Consider the following 22,882-nt stretch of genomic DNA (forward strand, 5'->3'; position numbering starts at 1 on the left):
GACCCATGTAGCTAGCAACCTGTCACTCAGACACCTTGTAACCCCATTCCTTGCTTCCTTTTTCTCCTTAGCCGTGTATCACTGTCTAACATACTATATATTTCACTTATTTATTGCCTGTTATCCCCAGTGGAATGTAAGGGCCAAAAGGCAGGCAATTTTGTCTAATTTGTTTACTGCTGTTTAAACTAGTACCATGCACATAGACAGCACTCAAAACGTATTTATTGAATGATAATTTCTTAGTACAGTGTATACTATCCCCACCAAAGGAAAAAAACATTAAGAGCAAAACAAGGGGTGGGGGGTGGGAATATTGCTAAAGAAAATTCTAATAAGAGTTATCTATAATTATAGCTTTTATTTATTATATCTTCATTCAATCATTTATTCGCAATTAGTCTAATTGCATTCTTGATGAATACCTGACTTCAGCAAAGGAGTCAGTCCACTAAGCAAAGTTCATTTATTTTTCATGATGTTCTTCTTTCGATCTTGAGTCTTTACTCTCCTGGATTCCCAAGAGAACTGCATTAGCCTCTAGTACAGTTGTATCTGTTGTTGCTCCCAGGAACCTAGACGTAAGTTCAAGATCTAATAGCCGCAACCGGACCCTGGTTCCTTTCTGGTATTTCCTAAATAGTTAAAAAAAAAAAATCCATTAATTCTGAATATCATAACATGAACAACTAGTTTAATAACAACAACCAAATTCCAATTTTAATTTGTGTTAGCTCAAGATGAAGTTAACACTGGTATCTTAGAAATAGCTGTATTTGACAAAAAAGTAATTTGATTGTATCAGAAAAGCCCCCATCACCCAACTTTTTGTTTTGAAAAAAAAAAAGAGTTTCACTCTGTTACCCAGGCGGCAGTACAGTGGTGCAATCAGAGCTTACCGTAACTTCAAACTTCTGGGCTCAAGCGACTCTCCTGCTTCAGCCTCCCAAGCAGCTATGACTACAAGCATGTACCATCACGGCCAGCTAATTTCAGAGTCAGGGTCTCTCTATGTTGCCCAGGCAAGGCTTGTCTCAAACTCCTGGCCTCTAGTGACCCTCCCACCTTGGCCTCCTAAATTTTGGGGATAAAAGGTGTGAGTCACTGCCAGCTCTAGAATTTTCATCTTAAAAGTTGCCTTTAAAGATTTTAAAACCACAGTAAACGGAAATTCAAGCAAGACAGTTCTTAAAACTGGTGTTTGCTTTAATTTGTCAATTAAAGTCAGAGAGTATCAAGGGGAAAAGAAGTTTCAGATACATTTTCCTTCTAAAATTAAAACTTTATTTTATTATTATACTTTAAGTTTTAGGGTACATGTGCACAGCGTGCAGGTTTGTTACATATGTATATATGTGCCATGTTGGTGTGCTGCACCCATTAACTCGTCATTTACGTTAGGTATATCTCCTAATGCTATCCCTCCCCCCTCCCCCCACCCCATAACAGGCCCCGGTGTGTGATGTTCCCCTTCCTGTGTCCATGTGTTCTCATTGTTCAGTTCCCACCTATAAGTGAGAACATGTGGTGTTTGGTTTTTTGTCCTTACGATAGTTTGCTGAGAATGATGGTTTCCAGCTTCATCCATGTCCCTACAAAGGACATGAACTCATCATTTTTTATGGCTGCATAGTATTCCATGGTGTATATGTGCCACATTTTCTTAATCCAGTCTGTCATTGTTGGACATTTGGGTTGGTTCCAAGTCTTTGCTATTGCAAATGGTACCGCAATAAACATACATGTGCATGTGTCTTTATAGCAGCATGTTTTATAATCCTTTGGGTATATACCCAGTAATGGGATGGCTGGGTCAAATGGTATTTCTAGTTCTAGATCCCTGAGGAATCACCACACTGACTTCCACAATGGTTGAACTAGTTTACAGTCCCACCAACAGTGTAAAAGTGTTCCTATTTCTCCACATCCTCTCCAGCACCTGTTGTTTCCTGACTTTTTAATGATCACCATTCTAACTGGTGTGAGATGGTTATCCCATTGTGGTTTTGATTTGCATTTCTCTGATGGCCAGTGATGGTGAACATTTTTTCATGTGTCTTTTGGTTGCATAAATGTCTTCTTTTGAGAAGTATCTGTTCATATCCTTCGTCCACTTTTTGATGGGGTTGTTTTTTTCTTGTAAATTTGCTTGAGTTCATTGTAGATTCTGGATATTAGCCCTTTGTCAGATGAGTAGATTGCAAAAATTTTCTCCCATTCTGTAGGTTACCTCTTCACTCTGATGGTAGTTTCTTTTGCTGTGCAGAAGCTCTTTAGTTTAATTAGATCCCATTTGTCAATTTTGGCTTTTGTTGCCATTGCTTTTGGTGTTTTAGACATGAAGTCCTTGCGCATGCCTATGTCCTGAATAGTATTGCCTAGGTTTTCTTCTAGGGTTTTTATGGTTTTAGGTCTAACATTTAAGTCTTTAATCCATCTTGAATTAATTTTTGTATAAGGTGTTAAGAAAGGGATCCAGTTTCAGCTTTCTACATATGGCTAGCCAGTTTTCCCAGCACCATTTATTAAAGAGGGAATCCTTTCCCCATTTCTTGTTTTTGTCAGGTTTGTCAAAGATCAGATAGTTGTAGATATGCGGCATTATTTCTGAGGGCTCCATTCTGTTCCATTGGTCTATATCTCTGTTTTGGTACCAGTACCATGCTGTTTTGGTTACTGTAGCCTTGTAGTATAGTTTGAAGTCAGGTAGTGTGATGCCTCCAGCTTTGTTCTTTTGGCTTAGGATTGACTTGGCGATGTGGGCTCTTTTTTGGTTCCATATGAACTTTAAAATAGTTTTTTCCAATTCTGTGAAGAAAGTCATTGGTAGCTTGATGGGGATGGCATTGAATCTATAAATTACCTTGGGCAGTATGGCCATTTTCACCATATTGATTCTTCCTACCCATGAGCATGGAATGTTCTTCCATTTGTTTGTATCCTCTTTTATTTCATTGAGCAGTGGTTTGTAGTTCTCCTTGAAGAGGTCCTTCACATCCCTTGTAAGTTGGATTCCTAGGTATTTTATTCTCTTTGAAGCAATTGTGAATGGGAGTTCACTCATGATTTGGCTCTCTGTTTGTTATTGGTGTATAAGAATGCTTGTGATTTTTGCACATTGATTTTGTATCCTGAGACTTTGCTGAAGTTGCTTATCAGCTTAAGGAGATTTTGGGCTGAGACAATGGGGTTTTCTAGATATACAATCATGTCATCTGCAAACAGGGACAATTTGACTTCCTCTTTTCCTAATTGAATACCCTTTATTTCTTTCTCCTGCCTGATTGACCTGGCCAGAACTTCCAACACTATGTTGAAAAGGAGTGGTGAGAGAGGGCATCCCTGTCTTGTGCCACTTTTCAAAGGGAATGCTTCCAGTTTTTGCCCATTCAGTATGATATTGGCTGTGGGTTTGTCATAGACAGTTCTTATTATTTTGAGATACGTCCCATCAATACCTAATTTATTGAGAGTTTTTAGCATGAAGGGTTGTTGAATTTTGTCAAAGACCTTTTCTGCATCTATTGAGATAATCATGGTTTTAGTCGTTGGTTCTGCTTATATGCTGGATTACGTTTATTGATTTGCTAAAACTTTATTTTAAAGTAAAATTTTACGAAAGCAAAATGGAAAAATGTCTAAGTGTAAAGTACTCAGTATTTGGGATTGGTTGCATTGTTATTAAAATGTAATGCCAGTTGGATGAACCTGGAGGACTTTATAAACCAGGCACAGCATGACAAACCCCACATGATCTCTCACTTATATGTGAAATCTAAAAAAGTTGAACACCTTGAAGTAGAGAGAACTACAGCTCCTGTGGTTACCAGGTCAAAGGATGTTAGTCAAAGGATACAAAATTTCAGTTAGATAGGAGGAGTAAGTTCAAGAGATCTACTGTACATCATGGTGATGACAGTTAATAATATGTTTGTAGACCTGGAAATTGCTAAGTGAGTATATTTTGTGTTCTCATCATCAAAAATGATTAAGTACATGAGGTAATGCATTTGTAAATTAGCTCGATTTGGCTATCCCACAATGTATACATACTTCAAAATAGCATGTTATACCCAATAAATATGTACAATTTTTATTAGTTAAAAAATAAATTATGAATGAAAATGTAATGCCAGCCATAACATATGATGACTCAATTTAGTCAATAAAATATTCAAGTATTTTATAATACCAAATGAAAACTGATACCCATTTGCCTTTCTTCCTCAATCAATTATTTTAAAAGTTAAACATCAACATTATAGAATAGCAAGAGTGGAAGTACTGCTGGTTAAAAATCACAAATCTTTAACAGTCTAAATATATACTTTATATATTCTAATTTAATTTTAAAATTAAAATAACTTTATATAAACAGAAAATGAAGAGACAAAGTTCTCAAAAAAGTCACTGCAAAATAATTTTGGTAGACTACATATGACTAGTCTCCACATAATATTTGGGTATTCTGAAGAAATTTACGTATGGGTCCATCAAGTAAACATTTAGGCTATTCAGCTTTTTTTTGAGAAGTTACTTTTTCTGATTTTAGAAATAAATGTCCTTTTGTAAAATCTGGAAAATGATGAAGTCAGTCACATTTTCTAGTCCTTCTATATGTTTATATGCATATATGTATATATGTGTATTTGACATCATAGGTAATATTTTGTGTCTTTGTTTTAAAAAACTAGAGATATCCTCCATGTTACAGATAGAAAAATTATGGCACACGGAAGTAAAGCTACTGGCCTAATGCCACACAGTGGTGTAAGAGGATTCACAGATTCTTCTGCTCCTCCTTAAGTTTTCAATTACCTATGACCTCTTGAAAGAACAGTAAACATAATCCCTTTAGGAGTGGTAAGAATTTATCACTCCATAGAGTCTTATAATGTCTTTCCTATGAAGTAAAATATAAGCCATATTGCTGCTATTCAACTCATTATTTTAATATTATCCATTAGAAAAATGGCTACTTTCAAATAAATTATCATTAAAAACAATATCTACTGCCTCATGCAATGTTATTTTTTATATTTTTTTTAATTGGGGAAAAAGCCCCCCAGGCAGCAGTTTTTCAGAAATCTCGTATTTCCTATTAAAACCAAAGAATACTGCTGTCTTGAAAGGCAAATAGGATGTCTCCACTGAGCACATTCAAAACGAAAATAGCCTGTGTTTTTACTGCTTGGTGTGTTTCTTTTAACTTCAAGTGCTTGCTTCTGACTGATCTTTGTGAACCCCAGCCTAAATGGATTCAATCTCAGCCTTTACCAAGACTGCTCTCTTCCACTGTGCACTTTCTCAGGCCATATGCTGCAGTAAACGAGACTGCATGTCTGAGCTGTATAGGAAAAGGGCAATTAAATCTGGTTTTGCATTTCTGTATTAAGGGCATGGTTTAAAGACTTTCCTTTGGAGAGGTTTCTGACATTCTTTCCACAGACATTCTTTAACATCTGTCAGTGCATGCTACTGATGGTTCTCACAGACTTAAAATAGAGAGAATCTCTCTGACTAGTTCTTTGATATAAACATATTAAGTAATACAAAGCCAACAAATACAAAGCTTGGATTGAACCTCGGTATCCAAAGAGAATACTGTGAGGAATTCTGACTTTGCTAGTCAAATTAGCTGTCTTGCTGTAATCATAATTCTCAGAAGTTTTAAAATAGTTCTTTTGAAATCATTAACCATCTATGTTTTCATCCTACTAAGTTAAAATCATTCAGATATTTTTCTGGCTTTCTCACAATTCCTTAATTAGAGTTTTAAGACTACAGAAGAAAAGTTTCCATTTTCTCTTTTTTCAAGAGGAAGAAAAACATTTCTAAAGGTTTAATTAACATCAATTTGTTTATTTTTCTAATTCATACAAATGCTCACAGTCATACCAATCTATATGTGAAGTCAGCAGCCACGTCCCTGTGTGTATGTGTGTGAGTAAGTAGGAATGTGTGTGTATTTTCTTCTTTGAATAAACTGTCTGGGCTTCAATTTCATCATTGTTAAAAAGCAGAGGGTCAGAAAAGACCTTAGATCTTTTGCAGTTGGAAGACTTTATTCTACTTTTAAACAATTATATCAATTACAATTGATACAATGTAAAGTGATATTACATGCAAAATTGATTGTATACGCAAAATGCAAACTTTTAAGCCTTTTTATTAGCTATATAAAACACTGTAATAATCTTGAACATTCAATTAACAAATGAATCTTTATATGCAGACTACTTGGTTTACTTCAGGTTTGCCCCACTTTTTCAAAGTACCATCTGCCATGTTCCCTCGACCTGTCTAGTCTATTGCTTCTTTCCATTCAATCTGTAAGATGCCTATAAAGAGTCTCTCATTTGTTGTTTTTATTCCCTAGATGATCATAAGCATGTAACATTACATAACCTCTAACTTATTTCTAGACAATCTATTGAATAAGTGGCTAATTATTTAAACTATGTGTTTTAGTATTGCTATGTGTTTTAATATTGTTCATCACTGTACTATCTGTACTGTACACCATCAAGCACAGAAGCCAAGATTCACAAAATAAACATGAGAGGGTGTTCAAAAAGTTCTACTCCTCTCCAATATTTCTAGTCATCATTAAAATTTCAAATACAGCACACATCTTAAGTCCTAATTTATTATCCCAGGCCATTAGAAGATGTAAATTGAGATATAAAAATTATTATAATCATAATTTTTGCTACCTGAGTTATTCCCAAAAGTCCTTTGAAAAAAAAAAAACTAATGATTATCACTTAAAAATACTATCTAGAGTGTGCCTACCATGAGGCCAAATAATATGTATAACTGGCCCACTGGAAATCTACATACTCTCACAGCAATGAGCAAAAGATACTGTTCATATACCAAAACACATTTCCTCAAACTGCAATTATCCTGGATAAAGATTTTAATCTTGTTCTAAAATTCTACTATGAATATATAATTTTCCAGTTCTTTTTAACCTTGCCGGGCTAGTATTTTGTGCCACCGCAAACAGAAGTTTTGTCTCTTGTTCAAGCATTGATTTATTTTATAAAATGTGAAAATGGAGGATTTAAAAATGTCTAGTAAATGATTTCATTTTTTAATAATGTGGAATATGCATATAATACATTATAAATGGTATCAATTATGACAGTTATAATTTTTTCTCAAGTTACAAAAGAAGATGTGTCAAGAAATGAGGGAGGGCCAGCCATGGTGGCTCACGCCTGTAATCCCAGCACTTTGGGAGACCGAGGCAGGAGGACTGCTTGAGTTCAGAGTTCAAGACCAGCCTGGGCAACATGGCAAAATCCCATCTCTACAAAAAATACAGAAATTAGCTAGGCATGGTGGCAGGCGTCTGTGGTCCCAGCTACTTGGAAGGCTAAGGTGGGAGGATTGCTTGAGCCTGGCTGGTTGAGGCTATAGTAAGCCAAGATTACACCACCACACTCAGGCCTGGGTGACAGAGCAAGACCCTGTAGAGAAAAGAAAAGAAAAAAAAAAAAAAAAAACAAAAAAAAGAGAGAAAAGAAAAGAGGAAAAGGAAAACCCTGTCACTTAACAACCATCATATCAAGTCTATTTTTATTAAAAAACTAAATATTTTTTGCTAGTCAAATATGAATACATACATATGGAAAGGGGAAAAAAACAACCAAAGAAACAGAAGGAGTAAATGCTTTCAGGTACCTGAAATATGCTGATGATTAAAATTGGGATCAAACTTGGCAGTAGTATTACGACTTTTAAGCAAAAAGGGATACGTTTTGGAGTATGCAATTTTCATTTTAAGAGAAAAGAAAATATATACATTTATTGACTGAAACAAGTTTTTTCAGTGTAGCACAGAGGTTTGACTGTGACCAAGTACAAGAAATCTACCTTTTCTGGGCTGTTTACTCATCTGCAATATGCAACACCTTGCAAGTCTGACAAGAGGCTTAAGGCATTAAGGTATGAAAAGTGCATGGCACATAATAAATACACAATAAATAGGAGCTTACATAATTCACCACATCAATACTTATTTATAAAGTACAATAGGCAACCAAAAGGACAGTCACTTCAAATATGGTTTTACTAAAGATACTAGAATACTATTCAAGTGGACAAGTCTAGTAGCAACCTTCAACACATATAAAATAAATGACAGGAGAGCAAAACTCATTGAAGGCATTCTTTGAGTTTGGGGATTTGGGGCAGAGGGAGGGGATAATAAGGTCCAGAGATTACTCTGTAGTTTACAGTGACAGACTTGGTGTATCTGTGGGGAGCCTGAGCTGGGAGCTATCACAGAATATCTGTGGAGTATTTTTAAAGTTGTTTTTCTTAAAAAGAAAATACTGATGGCCTGGGGTCCAACCCAGACCTGCTGCAGCAAAATCAATAGGGTAGAGCTAGAGATTCACGCACATTTGGGAAAACACTTCCCGTATGAGTCTGGTCTCCCGACTGTTCAACAAAATCACTGATTAATGCGTTCAGCAGCTATTCTCCAAATGGTTTGTGGTAGTTTGGGGCCAGGCTGAATCTTGCTTACTTCAAGCCTTAATTTCCTTACAAGTGCATGCAGTTTAGACATTATGTAGAAGGTCAAAGTTAGAACTATGTGTTTTAAATATCAGCTATGACAGGGCAAAATTGTTTTTCCATTATGAAAATTAAAGAGATTAACAGGTATTTTCACCTAAACAAAAGGCTGAATCATTTTAGCTTGGCTACATAAGGTTTACTGTCATTAAGGTTGTACTTTCATGACCAAAAGACGTAAGATTTTCAAAATCACTAGCACAATGCTCGAGAACATAACACTTGCCCCATACACAAGAGTCAAGTTTTGGCTTGACAACTGCTTGATGGCAAATGTTATTTCCTGATTTCCTCATCCCTAAAATGTCCTTAATAATGTCCTTCCATGGTAAAACCTCTGTCTCCAGATTCCTAATCCCCTGCACTTTCGACTACATTAAGAGAACAGAAAACTTCTAAATTTGTTGTACCACCTATTTTCAGGTTTGGTTAGATCTTGTTTCTGTCTCTCTGAATTAGTTACTTATTAAACAGGTATTGTTGAATTTTCAATAAACACTTGTTCAATACCTATATGAAGTAAGAGGATACCAACAACAATTAGACAGACTATCCCCTCTCCTCTCCTCTCAACCTCAGGAGGCAAAGATGGAGGGAAAAGTCGTATTCCACTAATTCCCTCAGTGGGAAGAACTACTTTAGGTCTGTCGTGATTTCTTTGTCTTTTCAACAAGAGATGAGACTTCATGGATCCCTTTTGGAAAGCCAAATACTTAAGAGACTGTTATTGCAGTAGAGTATGTAGGTTGGCAATGGTCAGAGAGAGGAAAAAATCTTTCATAAAAGAATCAGACCCATGCTGCAGATTCCACACAATCCAGAGTGCTTTAAATAGCCTTTTCTGTAGGACAAGAACCAGGGTCAATGAGGGAGCAGAAGGGGAAAGGGTGGAGCACAAAGACTACTATCCCATGCTGACCAGGCTTATGTTAAGTAGATTTGAAAAAGACTCTCGGCTGGGCATGGTGGCTCACACCTATAATACCAGCACTTTGGGAGGCTGAGGCAGGAGGACAGCTTGAGTCCAAGAGTTTGAAATCAGCCTGGTCAACACAGCGAGCCCTTTTCTCTACAAAATAAAAAAAAAAATAAAAATTAGCCAGGTGTGGTGGTGAGTGCCTGTAGTTCCAGCTACCGGGGAGGCTGAGGCAGGAGGAGCTCCTGAGCCCAGGAGTTCAAGTCTGTGGTGAGCCATGATCACGCCACTGCTCTCCACCCCGGGCAATGGAGTGAGCACCTGTCTAAAATTAAATTAAATTAAAAACAAAAAGAGACTTTCAGGGCTTAGAATAGAGTTCGTGACTTGACCATAGGTCGTGTTTGATATTTGCCCTTTGCACCCCCAATTTGGAGTGTGTGTATATATATATATATATATATATATATATTTTTTTTTTTTTTTTTTTTTGAGACACAGTCTCTGTCACTCAGACTGGAATACTGTGGCACAATCTCAGCTCACTGCAACCTCCACCTCCCGGGTTCAAGAAATTCTTGTGCCTCAGCCTCCCAAGTAGCTGGGATTATAGGTGTGTGCTACCACACCTGGCTAATTTGTTGTATTTTTAGTAGAGATGAGGTTTCACCATGTTGCCCAGGCTGGTCTTGAACTCCTGGCCTCAAGTGATCCATCTGCCTCGGCCTCCCAAAGTGCTGGGATTACAGGCATAAGCCACCATGCCCAGCCTAAGTACGTTAATTAAACACTACAGGCCAGGCATGGTGGCTCACGCCTGTAATCCCAGCACTTTGGGAGGCTGAGGTGGGCGGATCACCTGAGGTCAGAAGTTCAAGACCAGCCTGGCCAACACATAGTGAAACCCCGTCTCTACTAAAAATACAAAAATTAGCTGGGCGTGGTGGTGCATGCCTGTAGTCCCAGCTACTTGAGAAGCTGAGACAGGAGAATCACTTGAACCCAGGAGGCGGAGATTGCAGTTAGCCGAGATTTTGCTACTGCACTCCAGCCTGAGTAACAAAGCGAGACTCCGTCTCACAAACAAACAAAAAACAAAACAAAACAAAACAAAAAAACACTACAGTTCATGCTCTTTATTAAAAACTGAGGGTACTGCAGCCTAGAAAATTCTGTTAAATTAAAAATAAAAATCAACTACATAAGTACAGAAAAGCAAGCACTTTAAAGCCACTTCATGTGAGAAGGTAGTTTTAGATCATCACAAGCTCAATAAGAATCAACAATGTAGTTTTGCTCCCCCAATAAGCTAATGTAATTTTAGGCTGAATTAGAAGTATATATTCTATTCTCTAATGTATAATCTGCATAATAATCTCAATCTCCTTTCACTTTTCTGACCATATCTAGACTACTGTGACCTGCTCCGTGCAACACAATTAGAGGGTCATTGATAATCGGAACCTATCAAGAAGAGGACGCTGAAAGAATACTGTATTATGTTGAATGAGGAACTGAAGGGAAGGAAGGCATTTAGCAGACTGGAAAAAAACAGCAAGAGGACCCTAAACCTGTCTGAATTTGCAAGGGTTTAATATTAAAAAGGTGACGGTACTTATTTTATGTGACTATATATTGTATGCCCCCACCCCCCCAAAAGCAGAAATAAGACAAACGGGTAGAAGCTTTAGGATGGCAGATTCACAGCAGTTTAATACGAGAAAGAACTTCTAACAGAACTGGTTGGAAAGGGAACAGGTTGTTTTTTTGTGTATTAATGGTGGAAATCACAGGGAATTTTCAAAATGGATGACCTTTGTGGTAATGGTGGAGTTTGAATTCAGTAAGGGTTGAATTAGATGACTTTCAAGATCCTTCCATTTCTAAAAGTTATGATTCTGTGACCCAGAAAGCCTAATAGTTCTCCAACACCAGAAAGCATGAAAGCTGGAAACCAGATTAAAAAAAGAGCAGTCAGCCAAACAGTCAGAAGGTAGGTCAGGTGTACAGTAACAAATTTAAGATCTGATTATCTTTCAGTCTACCTATCATCATTTAACTCTGGTAGACCATGAAGTACAACACTCTCAGTGACTTACCACATCCATAGGTGCTCTGACTTATTACAGATAAAGATATCCATTATGCATAATTAGCTTCTTTATCTGACTCAAATCTGAAGCTAAAGATTATTCTGGACATGATTTCCTGGATAGATGGCCAGCTAAGTTGTGTTTCAGATAGGAGGATCACTTAATTAACTAGGCAACACAGGTATTTTAGTATATTAATCACTTCCCTAGGTAGGCAAGTTCTAAATCACCCTTTTCTCCTATATGAGGACACATGGAGCTACTGTTTTCTGTTCCCGTGTTACTCTTTAATCTCTGTCAGTGTTGTACTTTTGAACTTCCACTTTGTAACACTGCACTACACTAAACACTATATGTAGCAAGCATTCTATATGTTTGTAGAAGATTTTAGTAAATATGTACTTTCAAATGCTATATAACACATCTGCAACTTGTTTTGCAAACTGGGGGTCTGAGGTCTTTGGACAAGTCTGCATTCCACCACCTGCCATATGTGCTCCTTAACCTGGCTTCCAATCTCAAAGCTGCATTCACTTATTTTAAATCTTGAGGAGCAGCATAGGTGTTGACAATGTGTTACTTAGAATGTTCCAAGTATTCCCTAATCTCTGGGTCATTCCTGTCAAAACAGGAGTCTGACTACACAGTGACCAGGATGCAAGCTGATGATATTTTTGCTTCTAATCTGAGAAAAGAAATTGCTTTTGTGCAGATTGGTATCTCTAGGGTGACTTTGTTCTAAATGCTAATATCTTATTCTAAATATCATCAATTGTCAAATATCTTTGAAATAAAATTCTGCAAAAAAAGTACACACTTCAGAATTTCTGAATAAAAAATATCAAACCATCTCTTTATGATTTAAATTGTAAATAAGAGCTTTATTGTTTGCTTTTGTTTTTATTTTGACGGAAATAGGATGTTGAGGCAATTTCCTGGAGATTAGACAATGACATTATTTTAAACTTTTTACTATCCAGGAAAAAACATTCAAATAATAAAATTCAAAAAAATAGTGTTAGGCATATTTTGAATAATACAATTATCTCTGAATAATTCTTACGCCTTTAAAGTAAGACAAAACAGGGTAGAATAGTGACTTATTTTTGTCTTCACCATTAAGAAGGAATTAGTAGTTCCTAATAGAAACTCTAACTTTGATAAGCATTCATTTCCCCTATCAAATTCTATTTTATAGAGGTTATCTGCATCTAGTTGTCCTTGCCCATTTGGACTTCCTAAATCAGTGGTTATGACATAGAAAAAGATCTCAAAATCTTGGAGCTTTCTAACTTTCTAAGAAAAGATGAAGAAAAAGCAGAATTCTGCACAGAGAGCATGTATCATACCATATTAATGGGTAAAGAAAGCCGGTTTACTGGTGGGAACTAATTAAAACTAGGATAACAAACGGACAGTGTTTAAGAACACTCCTTGTAGGTGAACAACTCTATGATCATTATGTAACCCTAGGCAAGGTATTCAGCTCCTCAATCATTACCGTAAAAGAGGAATCACCATAGTTCCTACCTCATAGGATGGCTGGGAAGATTGTAGGAAATAATGCATATAAAAGACTTAGTAAATCCTCAATGAAAGTCCAGTCAGGATAGGCCTTAATTTAACAAAGAAATAATTCAGGTACAGAACTAGCTACTCTCTGTCATAAAGTAGGTCTGGCTGTTAAGGTTTACTGGAGCTGACTAATTGACTAGCAGGAGGACTGTCTATGTTGGGAGTAGACAACAGTTGACAGGGAAATTTTCAAAGATGTTGTGTTCAATGAATTAAGCTTAACTTTGGTGGGTATCAATTAGCTAAAGGCTTCTCATCTACTGGATAAGCAACAGCATCCGGACTTTTGAAAAAGTGTGTCTCTAGGCCGTAGAGGGCCTTTCTGTTGACAGCAGGGCCCAAGTGACTGAGGATATGGGAAAAGAATATGAGTCTTGAGAAAGATGGGCCCTGCAGGAGTACTTGCCCTGGCCCTGGGGCTCCAGCCTACCAGTTTGTTCACTGGTTCACTCATTTACTCAAAAATGTTTTTTAGAGGCCCATCTGTGGAAGATACTGCTCTAGATGCTGCAATAACCAGTAAGTACAGAAGAAAGAAAGGGTTCCAGTACTCTTAGAGCTTACACTCTGCTAGGAAGAGAAAGACAATAAACCAAAAAACAACCAAATCAAATAGGAGTAAGTGTTGTACAGAAAATAAAAATAAAGTGATATGTTAGAGAGGACTAGGGAACAACAGTAGACTGGGTGGTGAAGGAAGGCATCTCTGAAGAGGGGACATTTAATGACAAGAAAAGGAGCCAGCTGTGCAAAGATGGGGGCAGAGCTTTTCAGGCAGCAGCACCGTTGGTTCAAAGGCTCACGGTAGGGTAAAGTCGGTACGTTCAAAACCAAAAGGCCAGTGTGACTGGAAAGTACTGGCAGGACTCGCAGGTCAGACAGGAAGGCAGGAGGCAGGCCATGTAAGGCTTCATACACCAAAGTAAACGGTTTGGGGTTTCTTTTAGGTGCTCTGGAAAGCCTATGGAGGGGAAGTGAATGATCGAATTTCTGTTTTGAAGATCACTCTGGCTGCTCTGTGTAAGAATGAATTCTAAGGGACAAGGATGGAAAGACACTGGGCAGGGAGGGTGAAGTGCTAATCAGGAAACTTATCTGTGGACAAAGGCACTGCAGCAAGAGAGAGAGGCTGTGCTGGCACGCCACATTCCCGGCAGCCAGATCTAACACCACTGATAAAGCTGTCTGTCTTGGTCAGAATTCACTCAGGACCATGGTAGAGTCAAGCTTTGCTATACTGCCCGCATTCTTCTTGGTTTAACAAACAGTTCATTCAGGAACAGAACCACTCCTTCCTATCAGAATTGATGGAGGTCTGGCTGTAAGGTGGTCTGGGTGGGTAAACTGACTTGGCAGGATTGTATTCTTATGAAGGCAGAAAGCAGCTGACAAAGTTTTCAAAGATGTGCGGTGGGATCTGGGGAAGCAAGACCTTTTTTATTTTCTACAACAACGTGTACTCCTACATTTGCTTGTTTATATATGTGTATATTAGTTTGCTTGGGCTGCTATAACAAAATACCACAGATCGGGTGGCTTAAACAACAGAAATTTATTTTCTTACAGTTATGGAGGCTGAAAGTCCAAGATCAAGGCTCGGGCCAATTCAATTTCTGGTGAAGGCTCTCTTCCCGGCTTGCAGAAGCTGTGACCTCACGTGGCCCTCTCTCACTGCATGCACATGCAGAGTGTTCTTTCACGTTTCTTCCTCCTTTTATGAGGCCACCAATCCCACTGGATTAGGGTCTCAACCCTTAGACCTCACTTAACCTTTATTACTTCCTTACAGGTTCAGTCTCCAAATACAGTCACGTTGGAAACTTGGGCTTCAACATATAAATTTTGGGGGGATAAAACTCTGTACATAACAAGCTCTTATTATCATATGAATGCCTATTTGCACACAAATGTTCAATTTATTTGAAATATGTATTAGTCACACATTATGTGCCAAGGAGATGCTCAGGAGATGAAAAAGAAGTCAGTGATCTTAATGAGGTTAGAGTCTAGCAGGAAAGACAACCATGATGAAATGAAATACACTAGTGGTATAGGTAAATGTAAAGAAATTCTATTAGGAAAGAAGTATCAAGGAATTCTTGGGAAAACAGCTGAAATTTATGTTAAATTTTATAGAATAAGCTGGAAGTCACCAGTGAGGCAGACAAGAAAATTCAGACCCACCCCAAAATATAAACTGTGAAAAAGGTGTTCCTTTGACTATCTTAGCCTGAAGATATTTATTCTTTTACTGAGTTTCAAGAATAATTATTGTTTGCACAGTTCATTTGGCCACTAAAGAAGTAATGCTCTGAGATTGGACTCTCACTATTGCCTGAAACTACGACTGAAATCTTTTGTTATCAACACCTTTTAATGATTGTGTTTCTTGTTTACTAACTAGAAACTAGGTTTTTCCATGGTGAATATCTGATGAATCTTTTGACAGAGTATATCAGTAAATGACTGTTTGTTTAATTTGACAAGATTGAAGGAAATAAAAGAGAATGTTTAGCTGTGAGAATTAGGAGCAGTGTAATCTGGTTTCAATTCCTCGTAACCAGGTTATTACTGGTTCATTTTTCTGCGTCTTACTTTGTCAAAAGAGATGGTTGACTAGATATCTATGGTTCTTACAAAGTCTAAACCTTCATGAACATATTAGTTCAATCTCTAATTCAGCAACCCCATCTAATTAGGGTTGATCTTAAGGTTTCCACCCTTTACTAATTTTTATAGTCTCCTTTCCCTTCCTGTTTGAATTTTATGTAAGCAATTAAAAGGCCATAAAAATTCATTCAATATTATATAACATAAAAGGGAGACAGGAGGGACGAACTAAAAAACATTCAATTTCAATCCCTAAAGTTTATATTTTAACCTTAAAATACAGTTAACATCTAGGCTAACATCCAGTACAACATAGCTAATTGTTCTACTTCAAGTAAACTATATGGAAGACAAGAACAGATAATACTGGCAAGCCAATTAAAGAATACTCACCTTTGCTTTCTGGTGATTAGATTTATATATATGTTAAACATTTCACAACATAGTATTTATATTTAAACAAAAAAGCACTCCAGATTTACACAGACTGCTCAAATGTAAAGCATGTAAATCAGCACTTTCTAGTTTGTAACAAAACTTTATCTTAAATGAACAAGTGGGTTAAGAAACAACCTGATTAAAATATTTCAATAACAATTCTGAAAAACACTAGTTTAGCAATTATTAAAAAAAAATGGTTCCATTTGAAAAGTGGTTACAGTTTTAACTTTACAGTCACAAACTCTTTTGTTGAATTACATTAAATAAATTGGTTGTTAAAAACTAGTGCTTGCAAAAGTAATTCTAATGCCCAAGTATGGGACAGGCTCCATGACCACAAAACTATGCCAGCTCTACCTTTTAAATAGACTTTGCCAAAATGAGTGTGTTATTAGCCAGGCTTGGCTGAAACAATCCACTGCCCACAAAGCTACTTTAATGTACTGTCTCTATTGAAAATCACAGTAATCCAACAATACATTACGATACTTTCCCATCACTGCAGCAATTCCCACCACAGGCAACACTTTGTCTCCAACAAAGAAGCCTCACATTCTACGTCTGCAGAAACCCCAATCCTGACTAGTACTGTATGGCTGCCAAGAGGAACATCTGTGTGCTCAACAGTACACAAAACTGGCTCTTTTCTTTTTTTCTTTCTTTTCCTTTCTTTCTTCTTCTTCTTTTTTATTTCCTAGACAATAAACTGTGTGATTGCTTGGTAAGGAAATGGTCTTTCATTCTCTTCCTCTTCCCTTTTATTTGTTTGTTTGTTTAACACAACAGTCAAACAACTACATCTGCCATCCACCATTACTTTAAGGCCAAACCCTGAAAACACAGTAAAGTTTATTTTCAGATTTCATATAAGCTTAGATTTGTGATTAGCTGAAGAGTGTTGACTTTAAAGATGAAGACTCCTACAGGCATATTAATAAAAAGGAGCTATCCAATTCTGAGAATAGTCTAGAATGTCATTTATGTTTGTAGAGTGATAAATCCAAACAAAACACTAAAAAATGGTAATATAATTCTTGAGAGTAAAGAAGTTATAAACTAAATGTTCCCTGTAGAATATTTACAATGTAAGCCAGTATTTCTATACAAATATTACATTTTTGTATTTTACACCAAGAAAGACTTTTCTGGTATGTTTACTCAAAGTAATAATTTTGCTTAAAGAAGTAAAAGAAATGGAGGCATAAGAGCCAAATGGACAAAGAGATGACTAGGAATTCACCAGAGAAAAATGACTCATTATAAACATTCAACCTTAATCTGCTCCCTAGACAAAAGAAAAAAAATCCTCTAGTGCACTGATAATCACAAAAATGCAAATTAAATCCACATACTTTTGCTATTAATATTAAATATAATATTAATTATAAAAAAATAGAGGGGCCAGGTGTGGTGGCTCATGCCTATAATCCAAGCACTTTAGGAGGTCAAGGTGGGAGGATTGCTTGAGGCCAGGAGTTTGAGATCAGCCTGGGCAACACAAAAAATTTAAAAATTAGCCAAGCATCATGGCATGCTCTTGCAGTCCCAGCTACTTGTGAGCTGAGGTGGGAGGATACTTTGAGCCCAGGAGTTCGAGTTCATACAGTGAGCTATGATTGTGCCACTGTACTCCAGCCTGGGTGACAGAGCAAGATCTTGTCTCAAAAAATTAAAAAATAAGATAAAAATAAAAATTAATAAACTAAAAACCTACCCATGTTTGCAAAGAAATGGGCTAGTTGAGATTTTAAATTAGCACTACCTTTCTAAAAGTGAATGATTTAGTAATATGAATGTTTTATACCAATTTGTCCAGAAATTCAGAAATTCTACTCATTGGATTTTATCCAATACAAGTAAAAAGAGATGGGCATAACAATGTTTACTGTACTTTATTTAAAACAGAAACAATTTAGAAACAACCTAAATATCCAACTATAGGGGATTGGTTAAATAAATTATGATGTCTCTACAAGGAATACTACACAACCAAAAGATGTTTAATATGTAACAAAATGTTCACTATATAGTTAATAAACAAAAATATTAGGTTACAAAATATGACATATGATGGCAACCCTTTTAAAAAATCTGTGCTTGCTTAGAGAAAAGAAAAACATTAATAGTACTATCTCAGGATGGTGTGATAACATATTTCTCTATTTTTTAATAAACAACCTCTTAGTTTTATTTTTTTGCTGTTTTTCTTTTTGAGACAGGAGTCTCACTCTATTGCCCAGGCTGGGGTGCAGTGGTGCTATCCCAGTTAACTGTAACCTCTGCCTCCCGGGTTCAAGCGATTCTCCCACCTCAGCCTCCCAAGTAGCTGGGATTACAGGCACCTGCCACCACGACCCGCTAATTTTTGTATTTTTAGTAGAGATGGGGTTTCACCATGTTGGCCAGCCTGGTCTCAAACTCCTGACCTCAAGTGGTCCTCCTGCCTTGGCCTCCCAAAAAGGGCTGAGATTACAGGCGTGACCCACCTCACCTGGCCACAAGCTCCTAGTTTTATAATGAGAAAAAACCCTGCATTATTGCCTCTTAGAACAGACAGGAATTTATTATCATTGAGGAAGTAAAGCATAACTCATTTCTTCTCAAAAGTTACATTAATATTTTCCTAGGTTTTCAAAACTTGTTCCCTTGAAAATCATGTAAAATTTTACCAAAAAACTGTAATAAGAAACAAATACGAAGACGTGGTCAGTACAATAATTTGAGCGACTGGGGGCAGAAAAATCTTAGATTTATCACTTTAAGTTGTAGTAGGCAACCACAAAATTACAGCTCAAAAAGTTTCATGAAGATATAGCTATAGCTTAGTGATACTGATTTTCAACGCCTGAAAAAACACATCATATGAAATACACCTCTAATTTTCAGAAGGTTGAAACAATATAAACAACAAATAACTAAAATTTGTGTAATTGTGTGTGCAGTTATCAGTAGAAGTGGAATAAATACAAAATAATGAAGTTTTTATTTTTTAAATCAAAGACAATGCAGATGTTCTTTTTACCTTTCATAGTTTGATACTACCTTACACCACCAAACTGGATTAGTAAGGAAATCACTTTCTGGTTTTATTTTTAAAGAATGAAAAGGTATTCTCCGATACTTTACTTTGTATATGTTTGTAAAGCAGCTGTTAAATAAATGAGAGACACAGGGCTGTACTCTATTAAGTGACACCAGCTCACTACATGGTATTTAATAAGGTTCACTGAAAAAGCAATAAAAAGTGTCCTGGTTTGTGATCTGGATTTCTCCTCACTGTACACAATCAGAGTTCATGTTATATTTTTAAAGAAGTATTTTCCTAGAACCTGATTAATTCATCTTTTTTGGGGGGAGGTGTGTGTGCTCGCTGGTCTACAACCACTGTTCATAAATAAAACTTAAGGCAGAAGAGTAAACTCAGTATGTGAAGACCTGTCAGCAAATAAGGCAACTTCTGAAGGATGCACAGATTCCTTCTAATTCAATTGCTGAATAAACATACTTCGGGGAAGTGCTCACCTAGCAAGTGAAATCCGAGTGCTACATTAAAAAGACATAGGTGGGGGGGCATGCTCCTCCTATTTGCCACACATCGTGTTTTGCACTTTACATGTTATTTCATTTCTTCTCACACAAACAACTTTAGAAGAAGCATTACTATCACCATTTTCCAAGTGAAAAACTTTCCCAAAGCCATAAAGCTAGTAAACAGTAGAGGTAGGATTCCACCCTGTTCTCTCTGATTGTGGGCTGTGCTTTTTTTTTTTTCAAACCATGCTATTGAATCAAGCAAAGTAGAAAAACTGAATGTTAAAATTAAGGTTTTAAAACTCATTCTTTTTGGTAAAAAAATAAAATTGAGATACCTTATGGTTGAAGTTTTGGTAGGGAATGCCACCAGATTAAAAAACAGCAACAACAACAAAAAAGAACCTTACAGTTGCCAGTATTTTCCCTCCCCTCAAAGACACTGGCAAAGTGCATCTGTTTAGAGAAGGTTAGAGCCAAACCAAGTGTTCCACAGAAGAGCATCTGTACATAAGGGAAAATTCTGTTGCAAGTCTGTCAAAAAGCTACCTTAGACTGTCAAATATACAGACCAAATTGCTTTCTAGAGAAGTTGGACTATAGGTTCAGTTTCATAAATGAGTTCTCTGTTGAGGGAGCCCCAATTTGATCAAACAAATAAATGAAAAAGAAACACAAAATTTGTACACACATTTACAAATATTTATTAAGTAAAATCAAACATTTAACATAAAATCTACAGATGGGGGATTCCTTGGATGTGCTGAGCTGGCTATGGAAGTGAGAGGAAGGTGACAGCTTTGCTTCTAGTTTCTATCAATATGCACTAGCAATCAGTTTCAGAGATACCTACTGAAAGATCAGGGCAGAGGTTCTCTCCAAACTCCTTAAGACTGGGTTTAGTTACCTCACCCAACTTTCACTAATGATTTTCATCCTTCCCTTCAGAATGATTTTGCTCACATTGAAAAAACATCTCTAGTGGTCACATCACATTCTTACTCATTTGAAAGCAGGACCAACACTCCTTTGACAAAGTCATTGCTTGCCAAGGAGCACACGGATTCCTTAAGTCTCATCATGATGCAGTAATGCAATCAAACATTTTCTAAGTCATCAATCAGCCCATTATTTAATCCTTTTCTGGCATAGTGGTTTTAAAGCAGAAAATACACCTAGTTAGTGTTGCCTATAATATACATACTTCCTTGCCTTGTTAAGGTCATTTTAAAAGTTACTGCACAAGCCATATTGTGATTTAAAAAAAATCAGCCTGGTCTCAATCATCCATTAAGAAAAATCTACCATTAAATATTCCAATACAGAAATTTCTTTTAAAGAGTGTATTTTTTAGTTTTCTGGTCTCTTTCTACAATGTACTTGCCTCCCTACTACCTGCCTCAATTTCCGATATGGCTTTTAGAAGAAAACCACTTCTAATCTCCTCTTAGCTGAGAAGCCAAATAATCTTATTAAGAAATATATGTTGGCCGGGCACGGTGGCTCACACCTGTAATCCCAGCACTTTGGGAGGCCGAGGCAGGCGGATCACGAGGTCAGAAGATCGAGACCATGCTAGCTAACATGGTGAAACCCCGTCTCTACTAAAAATACAAAAAATTAGCCGGGCATGGTGGCGGGCGCCTGTAGTCCCAGCTACTCAGGAGGCTGAGGCAGGAGAATGGCGTGAACCCGGGAAGTGGAGCTTGCAGTGAGCGGAGATCACGCCACTGCACTCCAGCCTGGACAAGCATCAGAGCAAGACTCCGTCTCAAATAAAAAAAAAAAAAGAAATATATATCAATAAGGGTTGATGAAGCTCTTTATGAGGGCTAGAAGCAATGTTTCTTCATTTTTCACATTTGAAGTACCCGGGGGATATGTTGAAAGCTGATTTCTGGGCCTCATCCCCAGATATTCTGATTACTTATATTAGGGGTAAGATTAATGAATTGCATATTGAGCAAAAATCTCTCGTAAGAAGATACTAGGTTTTAAAACAGGTTTCATGGCCACTGCTTTCAGAACTCCATATTATTTTCAGGTTCTCTGCCCTGTTCTGGAGAGCTGTTATTATAGGATTCTTATCCTAGATAAATGAGGCATTATTGTACGTATCATCTGGTACTTTGGTTTAAAATCATTAAACATTTTTCATAATGCATTTGCGAGTGAAGTGAACTCCTTTACTGTTCCAGGAAATGAAGTATGGTGAGGGCTGGTAGGAAATGATTTTTAAAAGTTTCTCTTACCAAATTTGTTTCTGACATTAGTCTTACAGGCTGGAGTATAAATTCCAAATCTGGAAAGAACAAATGATTAAGAAGTTCTGCCTTTATTGCACAGCAAAGGAAACTATACAGCAGAATCGTTCTTTTTTCACCATCTGCAAAGGTGGCTTGTAGCTTTCCCACAGTATCCGGTTGCTGTCTAGGTATACACACAACCTAGGTGATAACTCACTTAGATTTAAACTACTTTTTTCAAAGCCAACTTTTCCAAACAATGCATCATCTACATTTTAAATGCTGGGTGAAATTCTACCACCACTCCCGAAAAAAGGGACAAGGAGGTGTATTGTACTAGACAAAAGAAATGGAGAAAAGTATTGACAGAACAAGCAATCTATAGTACCCCTGGGGTAGAAAGCACTGTTAAAAGAGTTTTCTCACACATGAAAAAGCAATGAAGCACCCAACATTGATTTTTATTTCATTATTTTTTGGACCTAGGTATTGAAATACCTAAAAGGAAGCCATCATTTAAAAATAATTATAATTCCTTTTTCTCACCAATAGACAAACTAGTGATATAAGCCTATGCTTAAAAATAAAAGCACTTGGGAGCCCCAGGCAGAAGGATCACTTGAGGCCAGGAGTTTGAAACCAGCCTGGGCAACACAGCAAGACCATGTCTCTACACAAAATTAAAAATAAATACATAAATAAAAATTAAAATTTTAAATCAGATTAGTGAGACTCCAGTCTCAACTCTAGGAGAGATCTGTCTTTAAGAAAAGGTGAGACATATAATCATTTGAAAGGATATATGAAAATCCTCAAATCTTCTAGACCTTCCTTGATTCCAAATGTGGTATTACAACATCTTGATCCATTCATTGCTC

General features: G+C 36.9%; 1 protein-coding gene across 1 annotated transcript in view; it reads right to left on the reverse strand.

Moving 5' to 3' along the window:
- Positions 1-203: 203 nt before the first annotated feature.
- TPD52 (tumor protein D52) overlaps positions 204-22,882 on the reverse strand; it is a 257,001-nt gene continuing 234,322 nt past the window's right edge. Inside the window, exon 3 of the mRNA XM_003831281.6 lies at positions 204-635. Within this exon, the coding sequence (XP_003831329.1) occupies positions 467-635 (169 nt within the window). The 3' untranslated portion in view covers positions 204-466. The remainder of the gene's footprint in view (positions 636-22,882) is intronic.

This window comes from Pan paniscus, chromosome 7 (assembly GCF_029289425.2).
Source record: "Pan paniscus chromosome 7, NHGRI_mPanPan1-v2.0_pri, whole genome shotgun sequence".
NCBI lineage: Eukaryota > Metazoa > Chordata > Mammalia > Primates > Hominidae > Pan > Pan paniscus.